The following is a 22,612-nucleotide window of genomic DNA, read 5'->3' as shown; positions in this document are numbered from 1 at the left end:
GGCATATGAGCAGCTCTGCAGGGTACTAGTGTTCTGCTCTCAACCCGTACGGAAACGTGCACTGAATACGTCTTATAGGCAGCCTTTCTGCCTTATTGCTCTCGAAGCACTTAAAGGGTTGCCCTCTCTTCCTCATATCTCCCCCCCGCCCTCCCCAAAAGTGCTGCGCTCTCTCTATTGGCAGTGTTGCAAGATACACTAGACTCTATCCTTGGGGTAACGGAACCTATCCCACCAGGGAGACAAGGTGAAATTGGGTTTGTAAATCACTTTAAAGAAGCTGACATATATAGAGTGGGTCAGCTCTATGACTCGGTCCTGCAGTTCTTATGTAGATACGATTTCCCCCCCCCCCCCCCCCCCCCCCCCGGGATTGTAATTTGCTATATAAAGTCTTAGGGCTTGATCTTGAAGCCTTTATTCACATTCATACTTCTATTAATTTCAATGGGGTTGCTACTCACATTAGAAACGGCTGAAGGATCAGGACTGCAAATACTGGGCCTGTAAATGGAGAGAGAAATTTTACCAAATTCTAGAAACTAAACATCCCAAATGTGTAGGTTATCTCTGTGTCAGTCTTAACTTAGATTGTTTAAACAAATCCATATGTCCAGGACCAAGTCTTGCATTCTTTGGGGGCTTAAAACTCCCAGTGAAATGATATTCATGCTTCACAGCTGCTCAGAGGGGACAGGGTGGCTCTGGTAATTGTCCCAGGGATGTGGAGCCTTTCACTTATAGAAGACCAAGGCCAAATTCTCTGCTGGTGGAAAATCAGTGCAACTCCTTGAAAGTCAATGGAACACTGCCAATTTATGCCAGCAGAGAATTTGGCCCTCAGCCTGAACCAAGGCCTGTGTCAGTAGTGACTGATGATTCATTAACAAACCATATGAAATTCTGTTCTGAGTGGACAGTTACAATCAACGTCAGCCCAAATGGCAACTTTAATTCTCAGCAGCGAGGCCAAGGACTGAATAGGCCTCATTACTTGACTTCTGTCTAATACACCGAAGTATAATGCACCCATTGATGCACTGACTTCAAAAGGTGATCCCTCCATGTCAAGGACGAGGCATGTTAGTTGGGAGATTGGGGGGTGTGGGGGGGGGGAGGGGGGGACTGTGTGTGTGCGTGAGCTTCCTCTACCAGGGCGTGTGACTGTTCTGCAGTAAGAGTGGCCGTCAGTATCCTCTAGGCCTGTTACTCCGACAGCTCTCGCCAGCTCTGAAAATAAAAATACCTGTAACGGTTCACAAAATAACGCGACTCACAACAACTAAACATGAAGTTAAGCCATGTGACGATCAGTCTGATTTAGTTGCACAGTTCACAACTGATCAGTGTCCAAAACCGTCTAGAAACAGAATCGCTCAGCAGCACAAGAGTAGACTTCAGTTCAATTCTTATTGAAAATCGTACTTCACCCAAACCATTTAAATACATAGTGATAATAAACCCACCCTCCCTCCCCCAATGCCCCACTTTAAACATCAGTCTGTATCATCTTTTAAAAGGGGCCTTATACCAGGCTCTCTGTCTGTCTGCAAAAAATATAGGGCCAGTTGAGTGCAGACACAAATTATGGTCCTGATCCTGCAACAGACTGTGTGTGCGTGAAGGGAGGTGGGGTTCTACGCAGGCCCAGGGATGCACCCATGTGCAGTCAACTGAAGGATCAGGTCACTTAAATGTCTAATTATTTAATTTCAAAAGGAAAAAAAGGAGTCTGTTTTTTAAATTCTAAATTGCAAATGTAACTTTAATGACCGGTTATTTCAAAAGCGGGTAAAAAATAAGATCAAAGGGAGATCTTGTTCTAGGGTGATGGTGTAAAATAGGCATTCTCTAATTATAATCCAGACCCCGATAACTCAAGAGGAGTGTGTTTATTTCATTTGTTGTCAATCTGTATAACTCCACAGGCCAAGTCAACTATAAATTACCAGGAATTTAGGACTAAGAATTACTTTGGGGGATTATTACTCCCTCTTAGGACGTAGGAGACACTTGGAGGACACAGCGAGCTCAGTACTGAAATAGGAATGATGATGTTGCCAAGAAAGCTTGATTTATAAAGTGTAAACATCTTTAAAATGCACTCACTATCTTTTTAATGTTTGACTCTTTTATTGTGAGGGGGGGGGAAAAGGAGATTCCTTTATATTAAAAGGATCATCAAAAGATAAAAAGTTTGTGAGCAAAGTTCCCTGAACTTTGTGCAAAACCATTCGCCTCCTTTGTATATAAACTTGCACAACTTTTCATGTTTCATGTTTTGCGGGGTATGCAAATCAATACCTTTTGTCATGAAAGGTTAGTTCTTCTACGTAATTTGTATTGTCTTAAAGGAACACATTAAACATAACACAACAATTAAGAAGCCAGCTCTGCATTCCTTGCACACTTGCAATTCCCAGGCATTTTGGGTGTGTACAAATTGAGGATTAGGCCTAAAGAAACGACAGAAATTTAAAGTAAAATTCATTGTCCTTTTTTTTTAATGTAAAAAATTCAAGATTTGCATTTTATTCAATATAAAATTAGTATGTTTGACTGCACAGTGGGTCAAATTCTGCCCTTACATACACACAACCCCACTGCCTTCAATGGCTTTCACCACAGTCCTGATCCTGCAAAGAGGAGCACTGAAGTGGAACACTGTACTTGCACGGAGACCCAGGGAAGTCAAAGGGGATGTGGAGCAATCTGCCAAGGTGGTTCTTTTTGCAGCATTATGGCCTATTATTGTGCGTGAAACGATTTAAACCGGGTATTCAACTCTAAATGATAGCTTTAGATGTTCAGATGTATTGATACAATACAATTTTTCAGAAAGATAAAAGCACTTTTCCCGACAGAAAGATAATCCCAAACATTGTTGCCTTGAAAATAAGTGTGTGTGTGTTCCTCTTTCTTATATACACTTGCTCTACAGTATGTATCACCATATGTACATTTTTAAAGGGTGCTGCAGATTAATACACTCATCTCTTAAGGCACTTACACTCTCTTCGTTTGTATTTAAGGCATGTAATAGTCACAAATTTAATATGATGGAGCAATTTATACCCAAAGCAAATTGTACAACTTAATTATAAGTTGCTTTTCTTTTCTTTTCTGTCCCCAGGCTCTGTCCTGAATTAGGCTAGTTCTGTAGTTGTAGCTATCTTTGTGGCTCAAATCGGTTTCTGTCTCAATTCTCCAATGGGCTTGACCCTCCAAACCCTCATTCGTTCAAGTAGTCTTTACTCATGTGAGTAGTCCCATTGGTTTCAGGATTTCTTCTCCCCTTTCACCCCTTTCCAGATCCGTCTGTCCTCTAATTTTAGGGTTTTTTATCCCCCTGAGGCACTGATCTTTCCGGTTCTTTCCGGTACCATTCCATGGCCCAAGTGAATGGGCACACCATCACTCCATAGGCAGTGTTAAGACAGGTTTATTACTAATCAGCAGGGAATGCCAATCCGCAGAGCATCTGACCCCCTTCCTGTGGAGACCTAACTCTAAATTAATGTGTCAATTTCTCTACAGTGACGAACATCCAAATGATTATGATGGGTTTGTAACCATGGGGTGGGGTTCAGACCACAACACCGTGTATAAATGGATACAGAGCCAGCCTCAATCTTTACTGTAACATCTCTTAAAAACTGCATGTGGATTGAGGGACATTTGTTTTAAGGTCCTCTAAGAACCTTCTTACAACATACTGCACAGAATAACTTTCACCCCAGCGTAGGTAGAAAACTTGCAAACCTCTGTGTGATTTTTTTTTTTTTTTTTAGATTTTGGTTTGAGTGGCTTATTTCAGTTTAGCTTAAACATGTTCACAATCGATTTAAGGTAAACTGAAATACCCCTGGTTTAAGGTTTGCACCAGTTTAACTAAATTGGTTTAAATTCACACTTTAGATTAAGCTGGTGAATTTTTGTTAAGATTTTCAGCTAGGAGATATGGATGCCCAGTTCCCATTAAAATGAAAGGGAATTGTGTATCCAGAATCACTTCAGGCACTTTTTTGAAAAGTTCAGCCCAAAGCTTTATGTTTAAAAAAGCAAACCAGATCAGGTATGGAATGGGAACCATCCATTTAGAACGTGGAAATAAATTAGTAATTCAAAGAATGTCTGACCTACCGAGCCGTAAATTCAGGGTTCTGCAAATACCCTTTGTAGGTAAGATCTTGCTCCCAGTGAAATCAGTGGGAACGAAAGCAGGATCCAAACGCTTTTGGCTCTGTTGCTAGAGATGTCAACAACTCCAGCAGGGAACATAGAGTTTCTTGAACTTGGAACAAGTCAGGGAAGTGAGGGACTAATATATTTGAGTCTCCCTTCTATTTTCTCTTAATGATTTGGGATGTTAATAGTTAAATGTGTTTCCAAAGCATTTTCCATTCACTTTTAGATCACTCTCATGCTAATAATCCCTGGCAGGACCGGTCTCCAGCACCGGGACTGCGTGTTTATCTTTGTCTTGAATGGCACAGAAGCTACAGATCCTCTCATGCTGGACCCATGAGGATCCAATCCATGTTGAGGAACTAAATCAAATACTGTAAGCCATCAGAGTAGTCAACATTATGGACCAGATCCATTTTTCCTCCTCCTAATAGCTCCTACAGAGGGTGTAACGCTAATGGAGTTCTACCAAGGAGAAAGTTGGCTTTCTTTAGAAGAACAGTTAAAATCATTAGGAACCAGCACAGAGTTGTTAACTGCCCTCATTCTTGTGCAATTTCTTTGAGTTACCTTTGTACTTTGCTCTTTATGCTTCAGAAAACTTAATCTAATTTTAGCTCATCCATCCTCCATTATGGTTTGGACCTTTATAAAGGAATGCTGGAAGCGTTTAAGCTTTCATAGGGGAAAATCAAACTGGAGGTAAAACATCTTCTTGCAAGAAGTTTGTCTCTGTTTTAATTTGCTATGGGGCAAGAAGAGGAAACGATACTAGATCATTAAAGCAACTGCATAGTTAACCAAGTTCTCAGGCGTGTGAGAAACAATGTTTTATTTAAAACTTAGATGAGTTAGCCAGAAAAATTTAAATATAACCTCCCTTTGCCAAACTAGAAAAATTCCCTAACTGTCTGACCCCCTCGTCGTCGGGTCACGGTCCTGCCACCAGATAAATCTCTCCTATCTGTCCATAGACTGTGAGTTCAATGTTGCTTGTGTTAGTGACAGTGAATTTGGGGCTGAAAAATGAACTACTGATGAGAACTCCTGTTGAACCTGTATTGTTTGTTATTCTGAGGCAAGGATCTGGCATGGGCTAATCCAGCACTTCAAAGCTAACGGCTCTTACTTGGTATACAGAGCGTCATTGCCGAGTGGCGTGGGTGATAAGAGAAATAAGGGACTGGAGGGTTAGGATTCACTGGGAAAATGGGACCCTGTTGAAAAACTCTTTGATCTCTTCAAAGTATTTTCTGAAAGCAAGAATCTATCAAAAAGGAAATGCCATATAAAAAAAAAAACTTAAAGAAATAATTGACATGACCAAATTTGTATGTATTTACCCCTGGAAAACATTTTTAAAGATGCTTTATGTTGATATGGGAAATATTTGTCACAAAGGAGGGGAAAATAGAAGAATAAGGAAAGATTATTAAAAGATCTTCTTTTAAAGAAGAATTTGGTTCTTGAAGTATCTACCCACCATTAGTTTGTCTGCTGGACAATAAAGACTAAGTGTAAAATTTTCACAAGTGTCTAAGTCCTATTTTTCAAAAGGCATGTGGGGCCAGATTTTCCCATCAATGGGAGTTAGGTGCTTTTCCCGCATGGGTGCTTTTGAAGACCCCACTAGGTACCCATCTGGCCTAAATACATTTGAAAATCTGGCACTTTAGACTCCTAAATCTTAGTGAGAATCCTTCTGAAAATGGCACTTAGGTGCTTTTGAACATTTTACCCAAATGCAAAGACTGATTTAAATGTTTAATGGCAACTGGGCTGTCTTGTGAACCAACCTCTAATGGTGGGAGGGCCTAATCCAAACCCCACTGGAGTCAATGGTGTAAGACTCCCATTAACTTCAGTGGGCTTTGGATCAGGCCTTTGGCGAACAAATTAGTTCCTTGCAAAACTGCAAAGAAAAAATTGGTGCTACCAGAACATCACGCAGTCAGGGTTAGACTTCATCTGCAGGCTTCAGGTCTCTTGCTTCCATTCCATCTTCTCAGAGGGGGTGAGAGGTGACAGCACTCCCTAATTGTACCACAACTTCCTGTTCACCACGTCCCTGCAGAGGTTAGAAAAGGAGGACATCTTTGCTCAAGAGCAGGCTACCAGCGTCACTGAGGTGACACTCTGCCCTGAAAAGGAAGGTTAGATCAACCCTCTTAGTGAGTAAAAAGGTCATTAAGAAGGGAGGGTGGCACAGAAGCCACTTCAGATGATGGTTTGGGCTGGACTGGCTCATGAAGTCCCTGGCCGAGAGACACATGCAGTTTCTTGGCATGTCCGGCCTCGGGAGCGAGTGTGCAAAGGACAGCCAAGCCTCACATCAGTGTTTCCAAACGACTAGTTCTTGTACCAGTACTGGTGCTTTAGGCTTGTGTGACTGGCACGCAAGGTTCCTCTTTTCTACCTCACCAGTAAGATACTGGTCTGCTGCAACTGTGCACCTCCCATTTTAACGTACATATGCTCCAGTCCCCAAAAGGAGCTTGCACTGCCCCAAACCCCCGTCTTCCAAACAAGTATCCTTTTGGGTTAGGGCACGCACAGCTGAATAGATGCCGGGGTCACTGGTTGGTCCCACCGAACTTTTAAACTAGTACAGCTGCCTTAAAGGCTGGGACGTCCTGCCTTAGAGGAATGAGTCTGTCTCTGTCTTTCTCATCATTCTGCTGCATAACCAACCAACCAACCACACAATTAAACACCAATTAAAGTTTTGTATGAACCTCAGAAGTTTTGGCTTCACGTCAGTAACTGCTGCCTAGTAAAAGGGATTGGACTGTAAAAGAATAAATAAATAAACAAAGGACGCTTATTCTAACAGCTCATTTTAAAACAATTTGTGAGTATCATGTAGAGATAAAACGTGCATAGCACAAACTTAGCTAAGCAAAGGCTGCTTCGTTATCAGAGCACATAATTCACTAGCACGTCAGCTCTAAAGCTTGCGCGGGCTACAGAATTGTGCTGCTTGCTTATTTTTCTTGCTCTTACTGTTTTTGTTACATTTCATCTGTAGAGTGGCACAGGGAAGAATTTAGCTGGGGCCGTACTATTGCCCTGCCAACCTTTTCATGTGGGTTTTGCGCCCCCCTCCAGCCCCCCGCCCCATATTTAACTCCCCAAAGCAATGCACACTCTATTTTTGCTGTCTGCAGGCCTCTCCAAAGAACATCGATCTGCAGATTACTTGATGGCAATTAAGATAAAAAAAGACAGTATTTTAACATAAGGTGCTGGACTCCCCCAGGGAGAAGGCAGAACATTATGACGGTTCATCTTTTCCGTGGAGGAGGCCTATGTTATGTGAACATAAAAACAACTTTAATTCTTCATCACTAAGCTCTAGTGACAGCGACAGTCCTTTCAAAGTGGGCACTTCTGCACATCTGCCACTACTGCAAAATTTGTGGAGGGAAATAGGAATGTGCCTTTAAAATCCGTTCCTAGAGCCGGGGAGAGTTTTGGAGGGAGAGAGAGGAAGAACAATCACTACTGCACGAGGAAGACTAGACTGTCCCTTCTCAATGCGTGTGGGGTAAGAATGCACCTGAGACACAAACAGGGTGTGAACATTCCCGAAGCCTGGAGCTGTTGGGATCTGGGACTTTATTCTGCCGATATAGAGAAGGAGGGTGGCAGTAGGGAGATAGCTGAGATCCCAAAGTTCAGAGGTGTTGGCTCGGGGTTTCGGTTCAGGGCCATGGGTAGATCCCTTAGGCCCGAATGTGCTTTTGTGTTGACTGTCATTCTGGCTGACACAGCGGGACTTGAACTGGGGACATCTACAGCTAAATATGTGAGTCTTTACAGCTTGAACTAAAAAGCCATGTTTTGTAGCTCGGGGCTGTTACAGATCATGTCCTCTGTGGATCCTAAACAAAGGGAGATGCATAGCAAACACTGACCAGTGGGTTACACCCATTGCATGTTTTGCTTTCTTTAAAGAGTATAAAGGGGAACAAATCAGGTCAAGAAATCCAGGACTCCTATAGCACACGGCCTTGGGGTAGGGGCTTGGCTTTCTCTACTGCTCTTCCTTCTCCTACCCAGCAGACAGGAGGGGATGCAGTGTGGGAAGGGAGCAGAGCTAAGAAAAAGTAACAGACCCATGAGAAAGCCGGAAGCCATCCCTAGGGAGCTAGCTGCATGGAAGGAGTCTCCTACTTCGTTCCTGTAGCCCCACCACTGGCTTCCCGGACTACGGTTAGACTGTGACCCCTCCTAGGGCGGTCAGGGAGTTCCCAGCTAGGGCAAAGCTGCTTAAAGCAGCACTAACTTTCTGCTATGTTTCTTGCCTGGGCTCTGTGGTTTCCACGGTGGTACATGCTATTTATCATGGCCGATCCTTGACACGTTGCTGGCCGCACCTTGTTGCCTATGTGGATATTGTGCAGAGGGCCATTTGGTGGCTGTGTGGAAAAGGGCCGGTAGATTTCTAAGCGACGGTGCGGTCCCAGCAGTCATCTCTGGGGGTAGTAAATGAGGTATTCTCACAGCAAGAGCAACCTCTTGAATCACGCAAGGTGAATGAGACTCTCAAGCCCTTGCAGTGTCCATTCCACTTTACCTGTTTTGCAACATACACGGTATTTGGTGTCTGCTTCCCTTCCTTACCCATCTCACTCCTAACTTTTCTGTATCTCTCTCTCTCTCTCTCTCTCGTATTTGGAGACAAGAGCAGTGGAAAGTTGGGGCTTTTTGAGGCCCAGGAGCATGGTGAAAGCCAGGGGCAGCTGGAAAGCTTCTGATGTGACCGTTCTCTCTATGCCAACTTTTCAAGGAGCTGCTTCGTAACAGCAGCAAACCGGCATGTGCTCTCTTCCTACGCCAATGAAGAAGGGTCCTGGGCTCTGGAAGTCGCGGGGGGGGGGGGGGGCCCACGTGTGACACGGTGCAAGATGCCTGACGTTTGGGATGGGCTTGGGAGGTAGCATTGCAGTTGCTTCTGTTTCTCGAGCAATGATATTGACAAATGCCCTGGCCCTGGCCATGCAATGCCCTGGGATCTCCCTTTTAACGGGGCGCCTGTTGGAGGAAGCACTAGCTTAAAAGACAAACCAAAGTAATTAGCCTTGTACTGAACAGGCAGCCCACAGCAATGACTGGAAGCCGTTTGGTTAACAGCTTTTAAAAAGGACATGAAGGCTCACAGGCGTAAAGAGACATTTGAACTGCACTTCCTTCGATGCACTGGGGCTGAGGCTCCTGCCCAGATCTTTGTGAAGTGCAGCAGCTTGGCAGTTCTGCCCGTCCGGCTTCCTTTGGCGATTCCCTCCACCGCTTCCCAGCTACAGACTGTCGTATGGAGCAAAAATCATCTGTGTTTAGGGCAGATAGGCGTGATTGAGTTGGTCTGTGCACAAGACTGAGGACAGGGACTACTAATCCCGAGTCTGATGCTGATTCATTCTGTGGCCTCAAGTGAATTATAAATAGCCAGTTTATACAGTGCTGTAAATTCACATAGCATTTCACCTCTCTCTCTCAGGTCCCCCATCTGTGCGCTGTGTGGGGCAGAAACCGACGTTTTGTTCTGTGTTTGCTCAGCACAGAGTACAATGCGTTCCTGGCCCACAGCAAGGCCACCCGAGTGCTTCAGTCATACGCATAATAAGCAGGAATAGAACTACTTAATAAGTAACTACTTAATAACTACATAATAAGCAGGAATAGAACTCCCTTCTTCAGCGAAGGTGTTCCTGAGGATTAATTACTGCATCTCATCTGCAGTCTGAGCTAGGAAGAGGTCCCAATGAAGACAAGGATCCTGTATATGCATTGCCCATTGGGCTCCTGTTTGTAAATGGTTTTCAAACTCTGAAGCGCTTCCGGAGTGCGAAATACAGTATGATTGAGGGGTCCAGTATGGGTTAAAATAATAATCTGTCTGTATCTTCATCCAGATCTCAAACCAAATCCAGCCTGAGCCTTTTTCAGCAGTTGGGAAAAGTGTGATCAATGTTGTGTGTGTATCTGTGTGTGTGTGTGTGTGTGTGTGTGTGTGTGTGTGTGTGTGTGTATTTATGTACTACATCCACCTGTTGAGCAGCTCCTGCTTTCAGATGGGACAGGAACTGAAAGTAATGTACAGCGAGGGATTCCTCGCCCAGGCAAAATGGAAGAGTTCCAGAAAAGAATCTCTCGAGAACGCCAGACTTGCTACACGTCAATGGAGCTACTCTCAGTAGTAAGCTCAGTGTTCAGCCATAACTGTTTGCCGGATCAAACCCTCAACCAAATCTCGCCGGGCAGAAATCTCGGCTATGCATGCAGGCTTTTGGATGCTTACCAAGACTTGCTAGTGGACTACACAGCCTCACTGTGAGAGCGTGTGCTCTGCACACAGCCCTCTCGATGTGCTTCCCCTTCGTTTTCGCTCAAATTGACCCTCCAGGTAAGAGCCTGGGCAACACTACACAGCACGGACACACTCTCTCTTTAACTCCGGAATCAAAAGACCATTGCAGTTTCGGGCCCAGCTCCCCAGTTTGTCGGGTATCCTCACCAGAAACACATGACCCATGCTTGTTCCCTATTGCACAGAGACGTTTACCAGCTGGACTTTGCCAAGGGGTTGAGAGAGTTTTCATTAAGAAAATTAAAGTGACACGTCCCTGGACAGCATGTTAGTTGCATATTTTTTTAATGCCAAAATGCAGCAGCTAATAATGAGGATGAAGTGTCCATGCAGGGCCAGAATTAAGAACTGAGTCTCAATGCTTTCCCTGGAAACAAACGCTGAGAGTTGGCAGATGCCACTGTGGCTCGATCTGTTGACTTGCCAAGTCTAATGCTACCACTGCGAGATACTGAACGGTTTGCAAGTTAAGCAACACCTTCAATCAGATGTGTGTTCCCATTTGTTATCCTTCAGGAATTCCAGCTGTGTATATTATAGTAGTACTTCGCCTCTTTGTATTTATTTTAGAGGGCTACACTAAAGAACATTATAAACTCCGGCATGTCTACGCTATATGAACTCCATATGCTGAAGCTTAATTTTAAATGCCATTAAAAAAGCACTTAACATTTACAGTAGATCAGTCTGGCTACTTTAGCAGCTTGGCAGTAGTACAGTATGTGAAATGATTGGGGAAGAGAGAACTTCAGAAGCTACAGGTTATTTTAAAAAAAAAAAAAAAAAACAACCCCAACTTCTACAGAATCCTTTACTGGTACATCTCAACAACTGTCCAAAATCCTATTTTCTAATTTTTTCTTAACGTCCATTTTTTCTTTCATTTCATTTTTAAATGCAATTTTAAGACCTAATTTAAAAAAAAAATCATCTTGGCATTCGGCTTGGATTCCTTGTGTAATTTTTTTACGGTGTGAATTGGGCTGTGTGTTCACAACCTGAAACGTCCTACTGTATTTATACAGGTGCTTACCTGTGTGAGGACAAAGTTAAGAGGAGTGCAGAGTTTATGAATGAAAATCAAATATGGACATTGGTAAACCACCCCTCTTTAGTCCCAGCTAAATACATCATAAATATCTGGAATTTATGCAGGGTGTTAAAAGAGTCAATTCAAATGAATCCTAACAGGGTCCATTTTGTTGCCTTCTCCCGGAGCAGTTACAAAATGGTGGCAAAGACAGCAACTACCGCTCATCTGACAGGCCCAGATTGTTCGGTGGTCCCTAGCACTTGCCGCTTTCCTTGGCCACACATACAGTGATCCCTTTTAGTGACGGGAAGAAACGTGCTCATTAAAAAGAGAAAAGGGGGAGAAAAGAGTTTAAAATCTCGTGTCTATCCAAGTGTGGGGGAGGGCTCTTTCTGCCAGGCCAAGCTATTAATCCAGATTAAACTCTCATTTAAGTTGCTAGACATTTTGACAGAGTAATGATGTCAGGATTTGGCCCGTTGTTGCTAATGCTGGTTGTGACGATGCTGCCTCAGGATATAGATATTTTCATCCGCCCTGCCCGTTTTTTTCCTAGTGCAAATGAGCCGTCCCGGCATGTTGATGTATTGGATTGTTCCGTCTTCTTGCTTAAAGACCGTGATGAGCCAGTTTGCGCAAGTAACTTGTTTTTATTGGCTGGGGAGAGGCTTGGTAATATGGAGCCAACAGAAAAGCTACTCATAAGATTGAAGATGCCTGGTCCTGCAAACCCGTACTGCTTACTTGGTGTTTAGTCCCCTGGAAACCAATGGAAGTACTCGCATGGATCAAAGCTACCCACACCAGCAAGGGTTGCAGGCGCTTACACTGTGACTGTATGAAGTAATTTCCCTGTCACTTCTAGCTGTTGTTTGTTTTCACACTGTAAATACTGCTCAGAAATGTAACGTCTTAGGGTGAGATTTTTCTGCTTGTGTAAATTGGCACAACTCCACTGGCTACAACGGTGCTGCGCCAACTGACCCTAGCAGAGAATTTGAGTCAGACGCTCCATTCTTGAACAGTATTTGCCGTATTCAGTTAATGCACAGTAAAGTCAATGGCGCTGCACCTGTTTACATCAGCATAGACTTTGACCCTTAATCTGCTCCCCTCCGTTGGAGAGAGGAAACCTGGGGTCTCTGAGGCAGGGCTCTATATTGGGTCAATATCGATTAGTAACACTATTTTTTCCCCCCCCAGCCATCTCACGTAAGGTTTTTCACCATAGTCGTAGTATTTATTATTTGTATTACCCTCGCACCTAGGAGCCCTGTCATGGAACATGACCCCATTGTGCTAGGTGCTGCACAAACATACTCTCGCTGTCTAATGACTGGATGTTCATAATTTCTGATCAAAGTTCAGAACTGTGTGTGTAGGAGTTTTCCCGAGATAAGTTATCTCCTTTATGTTGTTAACCTGACCGTGGGAGGCAGAGATTCCTTCACTGGGGGAGTGTGGTGTGCAGTGTAAGATAGTTCCTTTACCTCTTTCAGACCCATAGTCACCAGCACTCATGCTTTGTGTTCCCTCTGGAAGGCACTAGGCCAACCAGAGTCATTCCCAGATGATCCTGAGTAGCTTTTAAAATCAAATCAGCGAATACCCCAGTTTTTTAGGGTGAAAATCACCTTCAGGCAGAGGGCCTGTACAAGGCCCAATGCACCGATTAATAAGGGCCTACTCACTGCCCTGAGCATGCATTAGGGATTAAATTCTGAAAATGGTCAATGCAAGGCCTGCACCCCATGTAAGTCCCCCTTTTGCTCTGTTATGAGGAAAGGGAACTTAAGTGGCGCACAGACCTCGTGTTCGCTCTCCACAGGGATGAATGTCATTCAAATGCCTTAAGTGACACTTAAGTGGTACGTAGTCTTTAGGGTGAATTTCACTTTAGACTTTCACTGGAACCTCCTTTTGGGGCTCCTCTCTGCTGTTCAGTTATTTTGTACTATGTGTTAAGTTACGCGCTAATGTATTAACCCTTTGCTTTTCATAAGGAGGATGTTTCCTAGCTACAAAATTAAGGTAACTGGGATGAACCCCAAGACCAAGTACATCCTGTTGATCGACATTGTCCCAGCTGATGATCACCGGTACAAATTTTGTGACAACAAATGGTAAGAGACTATTTGGTTTTTTTTCCTTGGGTTACCAAAAGAGAAGTATTCCTATCTGTGTCAACTGTTTGCAATAAGCACTGAGGAGATGGTCGATAAGGACCTTCATGGGGACAATACCAGATACCAAAGTGCTATTTAACCTAGCCAGGAAAGGCAGAACAAGAATCAATGGCTGGAACTTAAAGCCAGACAAATTCAAATTAGAAACAAGGTACAAGTTTTTTTTAATAGCGAGGGCAATTAACCAGCGAACAAACTACTAAGGGAAATGGTGGAGTCTCCATCACTTAATATTTTCATATTAAGCCTGGATGCTTTTCTAGAGGATATGCTTTAGTCAGACACAATGGGGCCAATCCAGGGGTAACGGCATGAAAGTCTACAGCCTGTCATACACAGTTTAGACTAGACGATGTAGTGGTCCTTCTGGCCTTAAAAAATTATGTATCTATGAGGCCTTAGATTTGCAGTGGGTTGAGTGTTGACCATTTCTTCTCTAATTATATTTGTTCTGTGGGAAAGAGCCACAAAGCCACCAGGTGAAGATCTGTGGGCAGACCAGATGAATCTCCCTCATTTATCCAAACTGGTGCGACTTTTCTTGACCTCACCTACTAGTCCCAATAGGTTGATGCTGGCGGTTGATGGTGGCCATCTTGGATTTATGTCTTTTGAGCAAAAATACTTCTTGTCACTCTCGAGACGTCATTGTCTGTTGGAAATATCATATGTGTTTTAAAATAAATAAATTGATAACAAACCCACCACCACCAGAGAGTTCTTGAAGTGCCTGCTCTCCTTTCCTGTTGCCATTTTTGAAACACAGGAGCAGTAGGGATCTCGCAGTTCTTGTGGTGGTAAGGTCCCATGGGAATTGAGGCCTACCCCAGGTTGGAAGTCACAGCCCCTAGAGGTTGGATAGTTAAAATATGGGACGACTTTGTGGTCTCAGAAAGAGGGAGGACAAGCGGAATTGGTCATCCAGTGTAGCCCAGTTCTGGAGCCATTTTTATTCCCCCCTCCTCCCTTTTTTTTTTTTTTTTTGCTTTATTGTTCTTTCTCCAAATTTTTCCCCTTTCTCTTTCTTTCTCCTCTCACCCTCTCTCAATGAGAGCAAGATTACTCAGCAGGAAAGGCAGGTTTAATATTGACTTTCCTGCCCATGGGAATCTCGTGCATCTTGTCACCTGAAAATCTCTCCTTGCTGAAAATATGCTGTGCCCTTCCCAGAACCCTCCTGCTTTCTCTGTGTGGAGCTTCACGTGTTCCACTAAGTGTCAACATTGCTTCTAAGTCAATGGCAAAACTTCCATTGACTTTGAAGGGAACGGAATTGACCTCTTCATAGTGATATCCCATACAAATGTAATCTACATGCACATTTTAGGGCATTGTTCTAGTCTTTTTAATTGTCTTTGAGCTAATGCTTGTTTCTGGAGTCCTTGTAGGATGGGAGCCGTATTCACCGGGAACCTTATGCAACCCAGGGCAAATTCTTTGCTTTAGCCATTAAGTCCTAGATGATGTTAACTCTCTTAATTTACCTTTGGCCGTCACTAGAACTGTTTTCCCTTTCCATTTGTTATTGCTGTTGGAAAGGCTCTGCTGTTTTTGGTAATACTCCTCTTACTGGTGTTTTATAGCATAAGAACAATACACAGTAAGGGGAGAGTGGCTGTCACATGCTGTATTAGAGCATTAAATCCATGAAAACTAATGGAGCTTTTGATGTGTGAACAAAGGTGGCTGGCAGGGGGGGATGGGAGGACAAATCCGCGTCCCAGCCGCAGCCTGGGAACTGGGCTTCCACAGGGGCTGGAGGGGAAGGAGTCACTTCCCAAGAACTTCTACCAAGCTGGCATTCCAGCCTTAGGAGCTACAGTAGCCTCTGCACTTGTTGCAGCCCTGCTACCTGGATCCAGCCTTGGACTTGCCCCCTACACTCTTTCCCCAAATGCCTTCCCCCCCGCCCCCAGGGTGATGCTGGATCCTGCCCCTCTGCACAGTGGAGCCATGCGGAGACCTCTGAGTGGCAAAGACAGGACTTGCCCGTAGCCAGTTCTCATACGGCTGCCGTGTAGTATCACTCCTACAATACTAAGTGTCCAGGTAAAACCTGGCCAGGCAATGAGAACTGCAAAAATGAGACAAGAGGTCTGTGTTCCTTGCCCCACTTTTTGCTTCATCCTTCCCAGACCCATGAAACAGCAACAGCATCCTAAATTTCTTGCGTTTCTCCAGCAGGCCACCCGGTCTGGGCCAAATCCATCTTAGAATACAGACGGTAGCTCAGGATTTGTAAGACGGTTACCATGTCCAGTTAGGTAATGAATTGCTCTGAAGTGCTAATTGGCCAGGAAGATGTAACCCATGAGTGCCTTGTTCACAGGATGGTGGCCGGGAAAGCGGAGCCCGCAATGCCCGGGCGGTTATACGTTCATCCGGACTCGCCCGCCACGGGAGCTCACTGGATGCGGCAGCTGGTGTCGTTTCAGAAGCTAAAGCTCACTAACAATCACCTCGATCCGTTCGGACACGTAAGTTCTGGAAATGTTATTGCCAGAGGTGGGCGCAAGCCCCAGTTTGCATGAGAGTCTGAACTTCCTCAGATTTCAAGCAGGCTTGGCTCTGGGGCTCCACTTAGGAGTAGCCTCTAATTCATTAATTTTTTTATAGTTATTAGTAGCATTTCCTTTATTCTATTAGGTAACTGAGAATGAGGATGTTTTAATGATACCAGATCAAGCACTCCCCGCTCACGGCTTTAGTGCCGTTGCACTGGCCTCTTGAAGTGCCGTGTGTGACTTGTTCAGTTATTCATCTGCGTAGCGCTGTTGGGCTTCTACTCTCCGCTATGGAATTTTCAAGTCAGTGGTTTCAGATGTTTCAGCCAAAGCCTTTGATGCGTACGGTATGCAGAGCACTCAGAAACAGGTTACATAAGATCGTCATTTTCCAAGCTGGCTTCGGCACTCCTATAAAAGATGGAGTGGTTTATTTGGAAACTCTTAATTCCTGTGTATTGCAGATGTCGGACTGGGAAGTACACTGTTATCGACCACAATACATTTAATAGCTTAGAACACTGGCCTTTCCAGACTGCCAGCCATGTGTGCGCCCGCGTAGGTAAATACAACATACGGACTAGTCTAGTTTTCACTTTGCAAGTTGAAGGACACGTACAAATAAACAACATTGACTCGAACTAGTAAGGTTAGATTTTTAGGATTTGTAGAATTCTTTTAATTTTAGTGGTCTCAGGCACTTAGCAACGCAGGTCCGAGCATTTGCTTTGCATAACAACACATGATTTTTACCTGCTGCTCCTTGAAATACTGGTGGTGGTGGGAGGGGCAGTGTGGGGGATGCCGATAGGCTTGCAAAGTGAAGGGGAAGTGGACCTGTCTCGCTCAAACTGAGCATGTAGCCATATGCTAAATGGCAGAGCTTCAGCTGGGGTAAATGGTCATAGCGTCACAATCATAAGCTATGCACAATGTTAATTGTCCAAACTACATCACACAAGGATCTGCCCCGAAGGGTTAAATCCTGGCCCCAAGGCATAACTCTGTTCCCATTTAAGTCAATAAGAGTTTTGCCATTAACTTCAGTGGGTGCAGAGACTAATGCTAATGCTTTGCATTTCAGAGCATCCTATGGTGAGAAAAAAACCAAACAGCCAGCCCCCACCCCAAAATCAAGTGCTCTTATTAATATAGTTGTCCTGAAATATACAAAAGTTACAACTCACTTGGAGAGAGAAATGACTTTTAAACATACTGATCTGGGGGTCTTTCCCAAAACCCGTTGAAGTCAACAGCAGCCTTTCCAATGACTTCAGTGCATTTGGATCAGATCTATGGCACGCAAGATTTCAACAGAACCTAACAAAGCTCTTTGTGCAGTCAAATTTTGCACATTTCCCTGACTGGCTTGAGCAGAAATAAGGGTTGCTGATGGGACACTCTGCATAGGGAGATTGTATAAGTCAAATAGAAACACAATAAAATTCTAAAACAAAACAAAACCCTGAATAAGCAAATCCACTTTGCATTAACATAGGGAAAGCAGAATGCTGTAAGTCCCCAAAATAGTGCAGATCCAGTAATTTTAGGGTCTGTCCAGAATTTTTGATGCCTTTTATGCCTTTATGCAAATTCAAACTATCTTCCCATTTCTAAATTTCAATGCTGCAAAGATCCCAGCCATCACAATGTGATGCCTTGATAACCCAGCTTTACAGAAAACAGTCAAGCAAAGTTGGGAACTTGACCCCCTTCTCCAACCTATTGACCCCAATGAAATGTGTGTGAACTTCAAAGACTAATCAGGACCATTTAAATGCTTACATTATTAAGCGCAGGCTTTCTCCCCCCCACCACTCTTTTTTTTTTTTTTTTAAGGGAAAAAAACACCATGGAAATTAAATGCAAGCAACTATGCTAAAGATTGCATGGCTAAAAATGTCATCTTTGGAAAATGCCAAAGTTAAGGTCTCAGTGGCAGCAGTAACTTGACGGCTTTGCACACATCACATTTTTTATCCCGCCCCCTGGTTAACTGTGTATTTTAATGTATTACTGTTTATGTTGTAAAATGCATACTGTCAAACTTACAGGACGTTCACTGTGGTCATAAAAAAACCAGGATATCTAGTGTTACTGTTGGAACGTTCAGCATCTGCTTTTCCTGACCTTTTTTTTTTTTTTTTTGTCGTTTTTAACTGTGCAATTTATTTAACAGACTGAGTTGGTGATTTTTTTTTTTTTAATTTTTTCACCCATTTATTAAACGTTTTGTTTGTCACTCGGAGGCCACGTTCATAATAGGAAGGGGACTCTGTTTAGATTCTCTGGGTCAGATCCTCAGCTAGCGTATATTATCGTAGTGCCATTGACTACAATCACGATCAACACCAGCTCAGGATCTGGCCCTCTCGCCTCATGTAATCTGTCCGCTAAGACTGCCCTTTTATCTACGATTTTAGTACAGTGTACGCTCAAGAAAAATGCCAGGAGTAAAATTTTCAAAGGTGCCTAGGTCCCATTTTCAAAAGCCTCTAAATCCCAGTGGGACTTAGGCACTTCAGAACTTTAAATCACTTTTGAAAATAGGATTTAGGTGCTTTAGAGATTTTTAATTGTTTTTCATATGCATATGAAGGAAGGCAGGACCATGTACTGGGCTAGTCAGACTTTTCCTAGCAATGCAGGATGTTTCATTGCGTTTGTTACACCGTCACTGTCACTTCACAGGGCTTGTCTACACCAGGAGCTATTCTGAAATAGTGATTCCTGATTAACTCCATGTGTGCGCGCTCCTATTCCAGAATAAAAGTGCTGTATTCCAAATTAACGTACTCGGGTTAATCCGCTTTGAATTCACACCCTATTTTATCCCAGATTAATTGGTACCGTTACAGACCAACCTTTAGAGTATAAGCTCTTCAGGGCAGAGGCAGTGACTTTGTGTGTGTTTGTACAGTCCCTAGCACAACATAGGCGCCAGTTTTGACTGGGGTCAAGGGATACTACTGCTTTGTATAAATTAATAATAATCACTTTTAATTTCTAAGACTTTGCTCTCAAAGTATTCGCAAACTCTCTCTTTATGCTCCCTAAAAACAGGTCATAAAACCCACACTCCTTGTTTGCCTTCTATTCCTGCTCTATAAGGCTAGCCTGCCATTTCCTTTTGATTTTCCGAAACCCTCAAAACCACTGCGGGCCTTTTTCCTCATGCTGCAGTTACTTTCCTTTTTGGTGCACAGAGAGTGACCCAGGAAGAGGCCTCAACAGCAGCCCACTTTGGCACTGTTAGTTCAAGGGAAACGGCTAGTGCCAACCAGGTGTGTAAACACAGGGTTTCTTACCGTCCCACCAAATCTCCGCACATGGAGAGTGAACTGTTAAGTGAGCAATCCTAAAGGCCCTGCACGGTTTGCTGCAGAATCTCTGTTACAAGGCTATTGGACCCCGCTCTAAACTGCAGCTTTTTTATGTGTGTAAGTAATCCCTTTATAACATGCTTTGACATGCAGAACTCTTCTAGACTCCTTGCAGACGACGACGGCTGTCTGAGGGGGAGGCAGGAAGTTACTGCAAAATAGCTCTGCTTTTAACTACTCCATTTCTGCATTCACCTTTTTCTGGCAAACGCATCATTTGGAAAAAATGTCTTTACAACTCCCCTGTCTATGCACGTCACAGCTAAGTTTTGGGGGTGTTTTTTTTTTTTTCATGCTTAGATCACGTACACCAGTGTGTAGCTCTCACAAGCACATAGTGTTGCCAACCCTCCATGATTGTCCTGGAGTCTCCAGGAATTAAAGATTAACCTTTCATGAAAGATTATGTCATGTGATGAAACCTCCAGGATTACGTCCAACCAAAATTGGCATCTCTACAAGCCTGTTCTAGGAGTGCTTATCACAGACACTTGTGAAGCACAAAAAATTGTTGAAAGAAAAGGAGGACTTGTGGCACCTTAGAGACTAACAGATTTGTTTGAGCATAAGCTTTCGTGAGCTACAGCTCACTTCATCGGATGCCTTCCAAAATAGTTGGGCTCCCTGCTCCCATCTGCAGCCTCCATCGGAGACTTCCATCGTTGGGGGTTCGGCGTGCAGTGCATATCTGATCATTTACTTTGAGCACGGCTAGGCCTTGGCAGCCACACATCTGCTATCTTTATAAATAAATGAATGAGTAGGCAAATCCTTTACAGTCCCCTCAATGAATTCCTTAGGAAGTAAATCCAGGCCCTGATTCTCTGCACTCCAGTAACTGATTAAGGCCTTGATCTTGCAAATAACTTATGCCAGGAGTAGTCCCGCTGAGTTCATAAAGTGAAGAGTGTGCAGGCCTGAGGCCTAATTAGGTAAACTGATTAATTGTAATAAAAAGGCTTGGAGGCTTTGCAGAATTGAGCTCGCTCACTGAACTCAGTGAGGTATGACTGAGGATTGCTTGCGGTAGTCAGGGTTTACGGGATCAGGCCCTTAGAGTATGCTCTGAAAATGCTCAGATTCTGACCATGAGCTATTAACAGATTGAACAATTTATCACCTAAAACATTCACTGCTGTCACTAGGGGGGAAGACTCATAATCAAGTCCCTAAATTTTTCACTGGTAAATTATCTGCTGTTGTCAATTCTTTGGATTATGAACAGCGGCCGCAGTATACTGTCCAGGCATAACAAGGGGCAGTGCCTGTCTGAAAGAATTCACAGTCTCAGGGCTTGTCTGCATGAGCAAGTTGCGCTGATATAACTTAAACTGCTGAAAACCCCTGTGTGGGGAGACTTATTTAATTTTGAGTGGTTTATTTCAGTTTAGTTTAAACTGACTCCTAATCTAAACCAAAAATAAGCCTGGTTTGAGCGGAAATAGGTATCCGCACAGGAGTTTGCACCAGTTCGAAGCAATTTAAAATTGCACCTTTAGTTAAGTCAGTGTGTCTCTCTCATGTGGATGAGCCCTGAGATACCTGTGGGGAAGGGGCGGGGGAGAGAGAGTGAGTTAATTAAATATGTTTTAACTATCCCCTTTAGCCTCCTACCTGTGTTTTGCCTCTTTGGACACTGAAATCTTTATTCAACGACCAGGGGAGGTCTCGGGTTGAGGTGCTTGTCAGAAGGCGCTGCCGAGACCCTTGTTCAGGAGCTTTGCAGATGGGTGAGGAAGGAGTGTGCTGCACTTGGGCATTTGCAAATGTTTATTTTGGATGGGAACCAGCGTGCAGATAAGCGCGCCGCTCTGCAGCTCTTCATTGAGGTGACTGAGGATGTGCGAGTTCAGCCTTGCCAGTTTAGAGCAAACAATTAGGAAGATTCATACTTTTATTTTATTTAGTCAAGAACCAGGGTAGGTAGGTAGGTAGGAAGGTCTTGTGGCTGAGGCATAGGGCTAGGAGTCTGGAGAGTTGGGGTCTGTTGCAAGCTCTGCCACGGATTTCTTGAGTGACCTTGGGTGAACTGCTTCCCCGCCCTGTGCTTCAGTGTAGACTTCAGTCAATTCACAAGTTGTGGATCTTGTCTGTATCGGGGACTTTTGTGCTGGTGCAGCTACACCAATGTAAAGCCCCTTGTATTGATACACACTGCACAAGTATAAAAAGTGACTTGCACAGGATAAACTGCACGGGTGCAAGTGACCTTGTACATCAGTGCAGCATGTCTACACCAGGTGTCTGCATTGGTACAGAAGTCTCCAGTGCAGGGAAGCCCTTAATGCTATACTTTTTTTTCTCTGAGCAATTTTTAATCAGGAAAGGCCTGTTTTACACATCAGGCTTTTCAACTGAAAAATACTCTTGTTGAATATGGATTCAGAGGACTTCAGTAGCTTAGCCAGAGATTAGGGGTCTATTATGGGCGTGGGGGTGGGTCAGGTTCTGGGGCCTGCAACGTGCAGGAGGTCAGACTAGATGATCATGATGGTTCCTTCTGACCTTAAAGTCTGTGAGTCTATGAGAAGTGAGCAAGTGCCTGTGATATTCCCCTACAGAGTTGATCAGATCCTAAAGAAATCATTTTAAGCCACTTACGTTGAAAGGTAAAAGCCCTCCTCGTAGAGTGAGACCTTTAATTTATGTATTTCAAAACTTTACATGCACAGATAATCAGCCCAACAGAACCTCTGATTTATGTGTGTCCTGAGGCTGGTGTGTGATATAACAAGCTCATTATTTTGACAGATTTGGGGCTTTCCTTCCTAATGCCATGTAAATGACTGGTAGCAACGTACACTTTCTTTGAAAGTGGAAAATATTTTCTAAACTTGAGAGTCAGAATGCTGACACAACAGTTATGTATCCACTAAAATTACTGATTTATTCAGGCTACAATACCCATCCAGCTACTGGTTCCAGATGAAAAATGAGAATTACTCCTT

The 22,612-nt window shown here is 43.7% G+C and overlaps 1 protein-coding gene across 7 annotated transcripts in view; it reads left to right on the top strand.

The window, feature by feature from the left end:
- TBX4 (T-box transcription factor 4) overlaps positions 1–22,612 on the top strand; it is a 116,946-nt gene that overhangs the window by 68,273 nt on the left and 26,061 nt on the right. For all 7 annotated transcript variants that reach the window (XM_043531378.1, XM_043531381.1, XM_043531382.1 and 4 more), the window contains 2 exons: positions 13,595–13,714; positions 16,107–16,254. In XM_043531378.1, the coding sequence (XP_043387313.1) occupies positions 13,595–13,714; positions 16,107–16,254 (268 nt within the window). The remainder of the gene's footprint in view (positions 1–13,594; positions 13,715–16,106; positions 16,255–22,612) is intronic.

Source organism: Chelonia mydas, chromosome 17 (genome assembly GCF_015237465.2).
Source record: "Chelonia mydas isolate rCheMyd1 chromosome 17, rCheMyd1.pri.v2, whole genome shotgun sequence".
NCBI lineage: Eukaryota > Metazoa > Chordata > Testudines > Cheloniidae > Chelonia > Chelonia mydas.
This window is presented reverse-complemented; position numbering and strand designations above follow the sequence as displayed.